The sequence below is a fragment of the Pleuronectes platessa genome, chromosome 17 (genome assembly GCF_947347685.1).
Source record: "Pleuronectes platessa chromosome 17, fPlePla1.1, whole genome shotgun sequence".
Lineage (NCBI taxonomy): Eukaryota > Metazoa > Chordata > Actinopteri > Pleuronectiformes > Pleuronectidae > Pleuronectes > Pleuronectes platessa.
The window spans coordinates 13,118,722-13,131,845 of NC_070642.1; the positions used below are offsets into that span (position 1 = coordinate 13,118,722).

Sequence of the window (13,124 nt, forward strand, 5' to 3'; positions counted from 1 at the left end):
GTGTCTCAAGCGAAGACGGAACACCAGAAAAATGAAAACACTAATATTTAGTATTTACTTTTACAGAAAATTCAAAGAATTGTCAAACTTTTTTCATCACAAAGAGAAACTGGGAAAGTTTGAAGTAAACATGGAAAGATGAGGAAAATATTTACACAATGAGAAAGTGGATAGAAAACAGCATTGAAGTCCTTCGACATTTGTTCAAGTGTGAGGGCCTCCATTCACTTCAAAGCAGAGCAGTTCTAGACTTTGGAGCAAATTGATATTTTGAGTTAGTCACAGGGATCGATGGCAATTCGAAGTTCTGACCGTGAAAACAGTCAGAATGCAGTCCTGTGGCGTGCTCACATCCATTTATGTCCACTCATGTCACATACACAGCAGCAGGGGGCAGTCGTTTAGCTCAACTATGACAATCTCCTGAGTTTCAGGGAAACTGCTCCAGTTTCACCAGTAGAAGGTTTTTGTGAGGAAGCCGGCAGCAGCGTTGAGCCAACTCCCGTTGGAATCTTCCTTTGCCGTAGTGCGGGAGATTGCTCGGTCGACTTCCTTCTCTGGGCTCTCCTCCTCTTCCTCCGGGAGGTAATCTGGTATTGTCGAGTTTTGTTCGACCTTCACTCCCGAGGAGCTCAGAGGAATCAAAACCTGAATAAAGCATTAATAAAAAGGAGGGGAAATGTATGTTTTAAAAGTTAAATGTGAACTTTACACCACAATAGAAATTTTCCAACGGATACTTAAAAATATGTACCCACCTCTTCTCCTGCTTCATTCTTCACCACTTGTTGGGCAGACAGAACCTTTGTGGCAGCGATGGCTGAGGCCAGACTCTGTAGATGAAGTGAGATCAGGGAAAGTAGTGTCAGGGATTATTGGAATAATCTGAATCAATTTGTTTTCCCATGTATTTGTGCACATACTAAGAATTTGACTCCTATGTTAATTATGCTCAGTGTTCTTGCACAGATAGATATACAATAAAAACACACTACAAAATAAGCTAACAAATTAACATACCATGTGCAAAATAGAGTGAAACTATTCAAGATAGTAGTGCAACTGGACAATCAGACAAGATGCACCATTCTTCTACCTGATTTGTGTACTAAATACTTTAAGGGGAAATGTTTCGAAAGTAAACACCGGCAGTAAATGTGTGTTACCTCAGTAGGCAGGTCGGCGCGGATACGGACAGTGCACCTCTTGGAGGCCATCTGGAACGTGAAGCTGATCACTCCTCTGACCTTCAGAAGAGCCTGTTCACACAAGCCCCGCTGGTCCTAGGTAACAGAAGGAGAAGTATTTAGTTCAGGTTAGGCCGGACCTAAAAGCAACAGTGTGACTGTCATCCACTCTACTCACAGTGCTGTCCAGTCCCTGAATGTGCAGAGTGACAGACTTGGCCTTCTTGTTGGAGGAGTTGATGAAGAACTGGGATTTCTGTCTCTTCTCCCTCTCTGGTGTCCTGGGTGCAGGATTAGCAGGTGTACGCAGGATGTTGAACACCTCCTGGGCCAAGGCTGTGATGTCAACAGACAGAGCCTCCCTGTATTGAGAAACATAATTGATCATATCAGACATTACAGAAAATATAGAATTACAAAGTTAAAATAAAACATTAATTCTGTATAGTAAAATGATATGTACACATTTTCCAGAGAGGGTATAAAAAACATGATCTCCTCACCTTTCCATGAGATTCTCCAAGCTCACCATCATACCCAGTTCATTCTTCATGGTGGGGATGTTGGGAGGCAAATCAGCCAAGTAACGCAGGGTCTGATAACGCAAAGAACATGGATTAATATATACATAAGTACATTTAGCAGTTAAATCTGTTTTGACCAAGTAAGTGAAAAGTCCCGACTTACAAACTCTAACAACATCTTCTCAATTCTTATTTTTCCTCTATCTTTGTTTTTGAATGGCCATTTATTTACTAGCAAAGACTAATGTATGACAGTTCAGTCATTCTTCTATCATCAACCACAGTCTGATCCTTTGACGTTTGTAAACACACTGATCAGATTCTCCGGCTCACCTGCAGAGTAGCGAGCAGGACGTCGGGGTTCTGGTGGTCGAGGAAGAGAACCAGCCCGGGGAGACAGCCCTGGTCCTGGACGATCACCTCCCGGTTCTGCGGCTCCGAGGCCAGGTCCCGGAGCTGACTCACCACTGACAGAGCATCCATCATGTCTGCTGACCGAGCCGGACCTGAGGGCGGAGGCGAGACACTTTATCAACAGGGGGGAAAAGTTACTTAACTCCAAGGGACCTGGACGTTTTGCCGGGAGGAGCTCATTTGTCAAAGTTAGCTTGAAGTTAGCCTGTTTGCTAACGCTAGCGCTGTGGCTAGCTATGGGGAGCTAAGTACGTTTTGCCCCGTTAGGATAAATAGATTTCTGGCGCATTGTTTGGGCTTTAAACTCATATATTACTTTAAATAAAACCATAAACACCCATATAAAAGTAATACGCGTCACAAAAGCGCCATAAAAGCGACAGAACTGGTTTTACTTACTCAGAACGAGGAACCGCTCGTGCGACAAAAGTACAAATTTGGGTCTGGAGTTTACGCGACACGCGATTGGTCGAACGACCGCTGCCAACGCTGCAAGGTCGCTCGCTCCTATTGGCTTCTCCTGCTGATTCGGTATCGATAGCCAATCAGAGAAGGCGTTGCTGCTTCTGCTTTATTTGACTTTGCAGAAGTCCTGGCTGTTGTTGAGCGCGTGAGCTGCGAGGCTGTATCGGTGTGTTTATCTGCAGCTTCGAGTTTGTGTCGATCGGTATGAAGAGAGATTCTGATCGATGTATTGATCGGGTTTCAATAAGAAAACAAGTTCACGGTGAGTGCACGTGTGTTTCTGCTCAGCCCGCATGTTCTGCTGTTGCGTGTTTCCTCTGCGGAGTGTTACCTGCAATGTGTTTAACCGAGCGGGGTTCCATTATTGTTTCTGTGTGTGTGCGTGAGGGAAAGAGAGAGTGTGAGCGTGTGTGTAACATCTATTGTGCTGATCCAAAGATATTTATCAGCCGAGTCAGCATCCAGAGGTACAGAGGGAGACAGCTGAGCGTGTGTGTGTGTCTGTGTGTCTGTGTGAGTGAGATCACTTTTAGTTGAATGAAGCACCTCCAGCCCTACACTGTCCCTCTGAGTGTTTTCTGTGCTTGCATATGTGACCGTTGTTTGTAAATTCACATTTTTCTACTGTGAAATAATAACAAATATATTTAAGTGCAGGAGAGAGAGAGTTGGAGGGAGAAGGACAACTAATGTCCAACAATAATACAATGAAGAATTCAGGTCCAGGCACTCAAAGTGGTTTATTTCAATGGGTTTGAAGCACTGCAATACACCAACGCGTCATCGGGCTTATGCCTTCATCAGGGTGTACTGACTGGTTTGAGTCCATTTCAAGTAAAAATACAATTGTCTTAAATTTTTTGTTAATGTAGTATATGGGGATTTTAAATTACAAAGAGGAAAAAGTAATATCCACAGAAAATCTTTTATGATGTTACCTTGAGCTCTGGGAAAATGCAAGGATGATTTCCTTTTGTGGTACCTCCTCGCAGTTTCAGAGTCTTCTGCCACATTGTGTACAATAAACACACAGCATAGCACGCCCCACCCTCCCTCCCTCTCACACTGCAGCTACGATCATCTCTCTGTGCCTGCACCATCAACATCATTGGAGTCTGAGTCGGGTCGTTTGCTCTCCCTCCCCGCGGGCCGCCTCTCTCCTGCAGGCAGAGAGACTGAGTCGCTGAAGAAGAAGAAGAAGAAAACTCTAAACTGCAGAGTCAGTGAGGAAGGGGCTTCACAAACAGCCATCATGCACTGGCACAAATGTGGCCCTTTTAAATTTTAACCCACACACTCTTAATCAGTCGAAGTCTCGCTGACATCGAATTTCCTGCAATAGTGTAAAGGTGGCATGAGGCTGATTTAGAAATTTTCCTAGAGTGGATGTCCATGACAGCATTTTAATTATTTGATGACTGTTAAAGTTGAGGTCCACCTTTCCTTGTATTATCTTCTATAGTTAATTGTGTTGCATCTTGTGTTCCAGGTGCCAAGTATGTGACTCAGTGACATCCTCCCTGTGTTGGCCTCTCACCAAGTCCGTCAGCAGAAAGAGGAGCTCTGCAGTTGTCAGCTTGTGCAGGGAAAAGTCCTTCCAATGTCTTTAGTGGAGGATATTCTGGATGTGCTGCGCGTCGTGCTGGAGTACTTTGGCGTGGAACCAGAAATGGTGAGTGCTTCCACTGTGCATCGCCGGGATGGTTTTATGTGGCTAAGAAAAATATGTATAGTTTACTCGCCAAAAGTGGTTGTTTTTTGTATTTTAATCCATTTGTTGCTGTGTCTTTTGTTGTCTGGTCTGTAGCTGGTCCCAGTGTGGGACAGTCAGCAGTGCGGTCAATATCGCAGCATTGTGAGGATGATTGGGACAAATCTCCCACTGACACCAACCCCCCGTGTTCACTTTCAGGTACTGTACAACTTTTGATGTAGTTGTGCAGTGATGTATTAAACGAATAAAACTATAATATAAAATTCAATACTTTCACTTCTACTAAGCAGCTGTCGAGCTAAGTGCCTTGTTCATAACTTGTGTGAATATCTTCAATTGTTTGGAGCTGTCAGCATCTTAGTGTGTAACCTCCATGTTTTGCCTCAGGTCCCTTTGCTCAGCTATAAGCCCAACGGATATGCTGACGTCACCGTGGAAACGCCGGCCATCCCCTCATTCGCTGACGTCATGTGGGTGTTTGAAGATGAAGGGGAAAGTTTTGCCAAGACCAGGTAAACACATAAACAGACATGGACAGTTTTTCTTTTCACGCACCTGCTCCTCAATCACATGTTACATTCAAAAGGAGAAAAGGGGTTATCTGTGTTAGCATTGGCCTTGCAAGTTCCAAGATGGTTTTAAACACTGGGTGGTGTTTTGAGCCATATTTAACCTATAAATGTACATATTGTTTTTTAAGATTTGGTTTAAAATGTTATATTAAAACCAATAAATCAAGTGTTTCATTAAAGAACAGTCATAGGATTTAGTTTACAGATCAAAAAACACTTTTAAGATGTAACATCTCTTTAATATGCTGCAAATACTAGCTTCTGTGTTTATCTATGATCCATTTAGATTAGTATATAGAGGTTTTATTTTCCTGCATGATTAATTGATGAGTGTCTGTGTACTTCAGGGAAAAACAGTTTCTCTGAATCTGCTCAGCAAGTATAAAGCGGTGAAATGTCCATGTGCAGGAACCATCTACCTCCGAAGGAGCAAAGCACTGTAAATCGAGATGTGGTGAGACACCCGGGACCGGCCACAAGGCAAACCCAGAGAGGAGGCAGAGCTGTGAGACAGAGCTCTGATCCAGTGGCCCTGAAGAAGATCACAGCACTGGAGAGCGAGCTGCTTCAGCTACGAGCTCAGATAGCCATGATTGTTACTGCCGCTCCATCCTCAGGTGCTTAGTCTTTGATCCTTTGACCTCAACTCATCACAATTATTCTCAGTACATCAAGCATGTGCAATTTTGTTTTCAACCTCTCAACATGTTTTAGGTCTGACCGAGTTCCAGAACGCCCCGGGTACACCTCAGACGTGTGCTCAGCCGACTCTTACCTCCACACCTCGCACTGCTGCTCCACCACCTCCTCCGCCGCCTCCTCCTCCTCCCTGCCCTGGCACCTCCACTGAGACCTTGTCTATGGTAGACCTGATCCGCCAACGAAAGAATAACGAGAAAGCCCCCGGTAGGGGGATGGAAGTGAAAGGGATCCCCTCCATGCTGGATGTTCTCAAGGACATAAGCCAAGTGACATTGCGCACAGTGGAGAGGTAAGCAACAGAATATGTAGGCATGTCAGTGATTTTATTATGTTTTTTTAGTTTGTGTTCGGGTTTTCCGTCCATCTGTCCCATCTTGTGAACATGATACCTCAAGAATGCATTCAGGAAATCTCTTCAAATTTGGGAAAAAATCTTCAATTGGACTCAAAGATAAATCAAGTTTGGTGGGCGAGGTCACAGTGAACTCATGCTCTTGTTAACATGATATATCAGGAACATCCATAGAGATAAGATAAAACAAGAGGTCTCTTACTGGTCCCACAATAGGGGAAATTTGCTTTGTCGCAGCAGCAAAGAGGACATTAACAAAAAATAAGCATCAATAAAAGTAATAAATAATTAAACATAAAATATAAACAAGTAAATATAGAAATATATATATATATATATATATACACAGAGCAAAAATATATCCAGTCTTGATTGCAGATTGCACATTAGGCATTGAATTGCACAGTACCTTCCTTTAATAATTGAATTTGTTGAATGTGGTATAATCTTTGACTTTTTTTCTTAATTTCACTCCAGGTCACCAGGGGGCACACCAGTCAGGAGGAGACGCAGTAAGGGAGGGGGGGCACTACTCAATGACCCAGCAGCTCTTATCGCAGAAGCGCTAAAGAGAAAGTTCGCCCAGTATCGCCATAACAACTCGTCCGACAAAGAGAATTCCCTCGAACTCTCACCTTTCGGCAGCCCGGACACGCCTAAGGTTTGTCGTCCACAGACACTCCCCCATGCTCACACACACACCTTTGTTTGTATCAGGTTTATGTCATTTTAGATAGTTGTGTAACAATAATGTTTGATTGATGCTAAAGTGGAGTGACACATCATGATCGACAGCTGGGACTGGCTTGTTATTTGCCCAGAATGTGTGTCGGCACAGTCGTTAGTGTGGATCCATCCCCGATCACAGAAACACAGACTCTGGCTCCAATCCACAACAATGGCACAGGGTGGTTCATATCCCGGATAATTTGGCTAATTTCTGGATGCTTGGACATATGGGACATGTGTCGTTCATCTTTATTCACAGTTTATGGTCCATATAGGTTCTTTATCACAAGGGACTTTTAACATTTTGTGGCAAACATCGGGCGTGTGAGTTTTAACGGCTGCTAACCTGACACTTCTGTTCCAGATCCCTCACCACACCAGACGCAGTCAGGGACGACGCCACCTGATGTCCCATTAAATGATCCCCTCTGAGCCCGAAAGGTCAAAAGTAAGAGAGCCCAACAGCCAATCACAGCTGCCACAGATTGGACCAGATGCTGGCTTGTTTTTTTCATTGTTGGGAGGTTTGAATGTATGTCTTTGTCAAAGTTGAGGCTGTAAGCAAGGGTAATAGTGTTGTTTTGTCCTATTTGTGAATTCCATTCTTATGTTTCCACTGTTTTTTATACTGGTATGTTTATGTGCAGAGCTTCTTTTTAAAGGAGATAATGTATTTAAAGGAGACGTATTTTGCTCCTAAGTTGAGTTTGTTACTTGAAAAGGTTCACATGCTCGAATGCTCAGAAAACCCATCACTTTCCTCATACTGTCCATCGCTGCTGCTCCTCTTTTCAGCCTCTGTCTGAAACGCTTGCTTTTAACTCCTGTCTCTTTAAGAACCCCCTCCCAGTAAGCCCAGGCTTCTCTGATTGGCCTGATGGCCCACCCTGTTGTGATTGGTGAACAGTTTCCATTGTGTGTAGGAAACGACTATGCTTGACCTGTCTTTGTTCGGGGGCACAGGCCGTTTACGTGCACAAAAAAACCTACACACTATGGAAAGGATAACATGTCTCCTTTAAACAGTTATACACTGTAGCTTGTAGCTACCTGCCCTCTAGTATCTCAAATCGCTTTGTGAGGTTTTGATCTCAACCAAGTGAAATAAACAACATTTTGTTTTAAGATTCATGTAGCTTTACTCTATGCAACTGCAGTTTCAGGTATTTTTGTTTTGTAGAAATGTTCAAATGCACTAATGTTTATTTGTTGTGCTTCCTGATGTGTGTCCAAATCCCTGTAAATGTTATAATTTTATTGTTTGAATTGAGGCTCAAACTGCTGCAGGACATTGTGCATATGATGAAATAATTTTACACTGTTGCGTTCAGGGCCGTTTTTAAGTGATGTGAGTTTGTGTTGTCCAAGCACGATAACACGAGGAATAGGAAATATCTTTTAATTATTATCAGACGCTGTTTCTAGAGTACACAAGCCGGTCTCTGCCGAGAAATCCCACAGGAGCAGACACCAGAATGAATCATAACATGGATTAATTATCGTTTAAGTCTCAAACTTACAGATGATGTTGATGTTTGATTAAATTTAGCTTAAACAATGATTACAAAATGTCCATTGTCATAATGAAGATTAATCCCCCTTGGGCACCAGTGTTCTCTCGCAGGAGGACCATATATATAAACAGCCTTGACTTGCATAGGATTTTGTTGTCCCAGTTTTGGTACATGATTGTCTCTGTGTTCAGCTATGTAATAAATTTTTTAACAAATCCAGGCCTCTTTCATGAATCTGGGATTGTCCAGATTCAGGACTTGTACCTGACATAGACATAGACACAAACCATATTGGACAAAATTTATATATGAAGTGTAATTTGACTTTTTAATTTGGTCCATGTCCCATCCACTCACATGGAGGAGGCAGGATTTTCTTTTACTTGCTTTGCATACCCCAATGGAAAAATGGAGAACAGCTGTGCAAAGAAAATCCTACACATTTTTTAAAGAAAGTATAACTGCTGATATGTACAGACATAAAAAGCAGTGACAAACTCTGTTGGACGCCAATTAAACAAATGTTTCTCATCCATAACAGTGACGGCTACTAGAAAAGATGTTTTCAGATTATACATTTAACCATAAACTTCTCAGAACATAACAACAAAATACATATTGAAAATAAAACAAACGGGACCAAAATGTTTAAATGTTTTTTTTAATGAGTAAGAGACCAAAAGCATATCAGACAGGATGTAGGGGTATAGAGTTTTCTGGTGCGTTTGACACTTCGATATAATCGAGTGTGGATTTCTTGTTCGACATTTCAAATTCAACGTGTTTGCTGTTCACTGAGAGTCCTGACTGGTCAAAGAAGACATCCGGAGCTTAGACGGTCATGTGAGGATTTATATCGGTTCTGGATTGTGGCATTGGAATAAAACAGCTGTCCTGTTTTCTTTATATTTACGTGGGTCTGCTCAGGTGCAAGTATGGCCTGGCATCCTTTTAAATACATCCGGGTCATTTCACTCAGTTGGAAACATTCCTACGCAAACTGGAATGTTCAACTTCACCCCTGGTCACAGCTACATTCCCTTTAGTATGTATTAGTATTCGTTTTACAGGTTAATTTTTAGACCTGTTATGTCATTCGTATTGAACATCAAATATTGATATATGTTGATAAGTTAATGGATTAAATAATTACTTCAATGCTTTAGTGTCCATTCAAATATACAACATTGATGTTGATGTCTGTTTTTCCCGTAGTTATTCGTCCTCATCGACCTCGTCCTCAAGACTGAAAAATGGAGAAAAAAAAGTTGATAGTGACGTAATACCATGGTCTCTTAATTGTATAGAATAACCATGCTCAGCAGCTGTACGGTACCTAGTCTTAGATAATTAGGAATTAGAATCACCATACACAAACATTAACCTTTGTAAAGATGTGTAAATATCAATATTAAATTCATAAACCAACAAATTAAAATGTTTAGTGATGCTAAACAATTGTAAATATGTTCAATAGAATGTTATTTCTTTTTTACCTGGCATCTGAATCAGTGACGATCTCAGGAGGATCCTCCAACGTCACGATGTAGTCCTCACCTGCGTAACAGTCTAATTGGAAAACTGTCACAGAACTACAGAAAAAGTAAAATTACAAATTAGAAAGTTCCCATGTTTAATATGAAAAGAGTTGTGCACCTGAAAATAAGTTACATTAACCTGCCAGGGCCTTGTCCATCACCACTGGCCGTCTCATGTGTAGCATCCTGGCCAAGCAACGAGAGAAACCACAATTCTATTGAATTCTATTCACAAAAATTATTGTACATAAAAATGCATTCATTGCATGAACTCCGATTTTTTGTTTCCTTATGTACGTGACTTTTTAAACTGCTGTTTGTTCATCACCTGATCCGAAGAGATTGGAAATGTTTCATCGTCATAAATGACTACGCCAGGACATCCAGCTGCATTGTCCACACACTCGATCGAGATCGGCAAATCCTTTCAAATTAACGAGAAATGAAATATATCATCATCAAATGGCCCCATTACAAAACCAAACTCGAGTGCTTAGGTCGCATATATTGCTACATGCTAATAATGCTAATCAAACAAACGAGCACAGTCAACCCACTTCCAAATGCAAGTACAATTATGTCTACAAGTATTTATACAACGTCCACCGACTTTATATGATACAGGTATTTTTTTAAAACCTGTACATGTTTATAAATTTTAGCCCTGAAAAGATCCAACTTACAAATTCATTGTATGGCGGCGTCGCCATCTTCTTTTGTGACGTATCTTCCGCCCCAAGATACGTCACAAAAGTTTTGTGTGATCAGACCATTTACTCATTAATATATACTATACCAGTACACGTGCAGTAATGTTGAGCAAATCAAAATGATCTGTTTCAATAATTACATGAAACCCTTTGCTTTGCCAGGTTTATTTCTGACACTTGTTTTTTATTTTTGTTTTGAGACCATATTTGTTTTTTCTTTTACATAGATTTTCTATAATTACCCTTTATAAACTAAAACCCAACCAAAAACATAAAGGTACCTCAGTTCCCCCATAAACCTTGCCAACTTTTTAGCACATTTCCAGACACGTGTTCCCTGTATGCTGACAACACGTGAATCTACATGTACAAATTCAGCACACACATATGTTAATTTCCTACAGAGCCCTTACAAATAAATCATACCTTGTTAAGATTCTTCAACAGGATGAGAATTGTTCTTCTTTTCACGTTGATTCACATCGGACCATCAGAAATAAGATGCAAATCATCCATCCCTGTTGGCTGGGTAGAGCAGCTCCAGTATGTGGTCTTCTCATCATCTTTCTGTTTCAGTGAAACGAAAAGTTCACTGCGTTACCTGTGATGCAGAGCAGAAAAAAACCACAACTGGCTTTTGAATGTCACAGATGAATAAGGGTTTCCGTTGTCAGAGGAATCTATAGCTCGTCAAGTGTGGTGCAACTCGCCCACAAGCAACAAGGATGTTAACTTTATGCTGATAGCTGTAGTCACCTTACATTTATTTTTTATGGATGTATTTTATCATCACTTTTTGCATGATATAGTAACCTCACGCTGTGCTTCTGTCGAAGACAATTATCATGAAGTAAAGTGTATATGAACACACAGAAGGCATCTTTTGATGAAGCACTGGTGTCATTGATTATAAACATAATTTCACTTGAAGATTTTTGGTAAGGATAAAAAATTGAAATAATCAAAATCTATGAAAATGTCTCTATAATAACTTATGGCTACAGTAGGTTAATAAAATATTCCTTCAGACTATGACCTACACTACTTGTAGTATATTTGTAAAAATTGCACACAAAAAAGATTTCAGTGTGAAAGCAATTGATTACTTTATCCTCTATATTAATGTTATTATTTTTCTACAGAAAAATATGCCAGTCTAACTGATATTGAGTAAGGTATATATAACCTGGTAATAGTGTTAAATAGCAAACAGCACCATCTTCCATGACAGTTACAGTTAGCAGCTGACATCTGGACATTAAAGAATCACCTGAGAATTAAGGATGCATAAGGACCTGTTGTGCCGAAGTCAAAAGTTCTGCTGTACATTGAGTTAGAGCTCTCACACAAATAAACGACTACAGCCAAAATTGAAAATAATTTACATTTTCTAACTATCACTTGACTTCAGTGTCCTCTTCATAGGTTTTTGTCTATAAAAGCCAAACGTGTAGCTCAAATCTTACCTCTGTGCCTAACCTGGTGCTATCTTAACAAACTTAACCTTCATATTCATATGCTATAATTACTATAGCTTTTAGATATTGTGGTAAAGTTCCTGTAATTCCATTTAGAAAGCACAGTACAAGAGAGGGTTACATTTATTTCAGTACTACCATAAAACATTTATATAGTGGCTGGATGTATAAGAAGCGTTTGTCTCTATAAAAACCAACTGTAGACCACTGCCTTTCTTTTTACATAACAGGATATATATTATAAAGTACAGAAGCACAACATTTGCAGTTGCCTGCTGTTACCCACATCCTGCCAAAGAAGATATGCTGAGATATCAGAGTAACAAAGGAAACAAGAAACATAAAGTGAGCGTTAAGACAGCAGACAACCCAGAATATTATTGTAAATCTTCCACACAAGTTAGGGTAAATTACATTGTACTTTTTGTGTCTACTAACAAAGAAAAATTGAACTAGCTTAACGGAGCTGCATATCGGTGAAAAATATGCAGAGTTTCAATCACCAGGTATTCAAATCTGTATTGACCAATATAGAACAGTGAAATGTGTTGTTTGTTTGTTGATTTATTTCCTTTCCTTTTAACTACTACTACTTTTACTTGATGTCCTGACCTTATATTTAGAGCCTCAACTTTAACCTCTTCTCCCGAAGGTGTCAGCATTTCCCATAAATAAAACATATACTCATTGGGTCAGTTGACTGCATTTTTGTGACTCCATGGTATGAATTTATACTTCTTTTTCTTTTCTTTTCTACCATTAATTGTTTCAGTCACCTCAGGGAAAGAGTGAGCAGTTTATTGTTCCTCATGGTCACACAGTTGCAAAAAATTAAAACATGAAAACTGAGCATGATGCAAAAATTACATAATGTTTACGTTGATAATGTGACATTATATTATTTATTTTGCATTAGCAGAATCATTCTATGCAACAGTCTAGTGGTGCATCTTCACACAAAGATACAGACAGGAAGACACACACACATCTATTGTCACACTCATACTGGAGAGTTCCTCTCTCTCTGCTTTCAAAATAGCTTCAGGTCTTGTTCTCATGGATTCTACAAGACGTCAGAAACTTTTTTATTTCAGTTTATGCTCCGCGTTGAAATGATTCCATCACGTCATTTCTGCTCTTGCCTGTTCTATCACATCCCGCAGGTGTTCTGTTGGGTTCAGACCTGTTGGCTGGAGGCCCCTGAAGTTCACTGACCTCATGGCTG

The 13,124-nt window shown here is 40.5% G+C and overlaps 2 protein-coding genes across 2 annotated transcripts; one reads left to right on the top strand and one right to left on the bottom strand.

Moving 5' to 3' along the window:
* Positions 1-28: 28 nt before the first annotated feature.
* On the bottom strand, positions 29-2,594 carry armc1l (armadillo repeat containing 1, like). The gene is made up of 7 exons (XM_053444921.1): positions 2,525-2,594; positions 2,045-2,217; positions 1,691-1,782; positions 1,366-1,549; positions 1,167-1,283; positions 759-833; positions 29-648 (listed from the first exon to the last, which is right to left on the bottom strand). The coding sequence occupies exons 2-7, from the start codon at positions 2,195-2,197 to the stop codon at positions 451-453; spliced, it is 819 nt and encodes a 272-aa protein (XP_053300896.1). The 5' UTR covers positions 2,198-2,217; positions 2,525-2,594; the 3' UTR covers positions 29-450.
* Positions 2,595-2,701: 107 nt separating this feature from the next.
* On the top strand, positions 2,702-8,281 carry mtfr2 (mitochondrial fission regulator 2). Its single transcript, XM_053444920.1, has 8 exons — positions 2,702-2,852; positions 4,080-4,262; positions 4,398-4,502; positions 4,692-4,816; positions 5,285-5,493; positions 5,591-5,867; positions 6,408-6,591; positions 7,024-8,281. Exons 2-8 carry the CDS (start codon positions 4,191-4,193, stop codon positions 7,075-7,077), a joined length of 1,026 nt encoding a protein of 341 aa, XP_053300895.1. The 5' UTR covers positions 2,702-2,852; positions 4,080-4,190; the 3' UTR covers positions 7,078-8,281.
* Positions 8,282-13,124: the final 4,843 nt, after the last annotated feature.

Bases quoted from the DNA above. Each gene is read 5' to 3' on its own strand.
- armc1l (XM_053444921.1), bottom strand. From the start codon at position 2,197: ATGATGGATGCTCTGTCAGTGGTGAGTCAGCTCCGGGACCTGGCCTCG. The intron at 1,550-1,690 runs GTGAGGAGATCA...TTCTCAATACAG, and splicing joins TTGGAGAATCTCATGGAAAG to GGAGGCTCTGTCTGTTGACA. The intron at 649-758 runs GTGGGTACATAT...TGCTTTATTCAG, and splicing joins AGAATGAAGCAGGAGAAGAG to GTTTTGATTCCTCTGAGCTC.
- mtfr2 (XM_053444920.1), top strand. From the start codon at position 4,191: ATGTCTTTAGTGGAGGATATTCTGGATGTGCTGCGCGTCGTGCTGGAG. The intron at 4,503-4,691 runs GTACTGTACAAC...GTTTTGCCTCAG, and splicing joins CCCCCCGTGTTCACTTTCAG to GTCCCTTTGCTCAGCTATAA. The intron at 5,494-5,590 runs GTGCTTAGTCTT...AACATGTTTTAG, and splicing joins TACTGCCGCTCCATCCTCAG to GTCTGACCGAGTTCCAGAAC.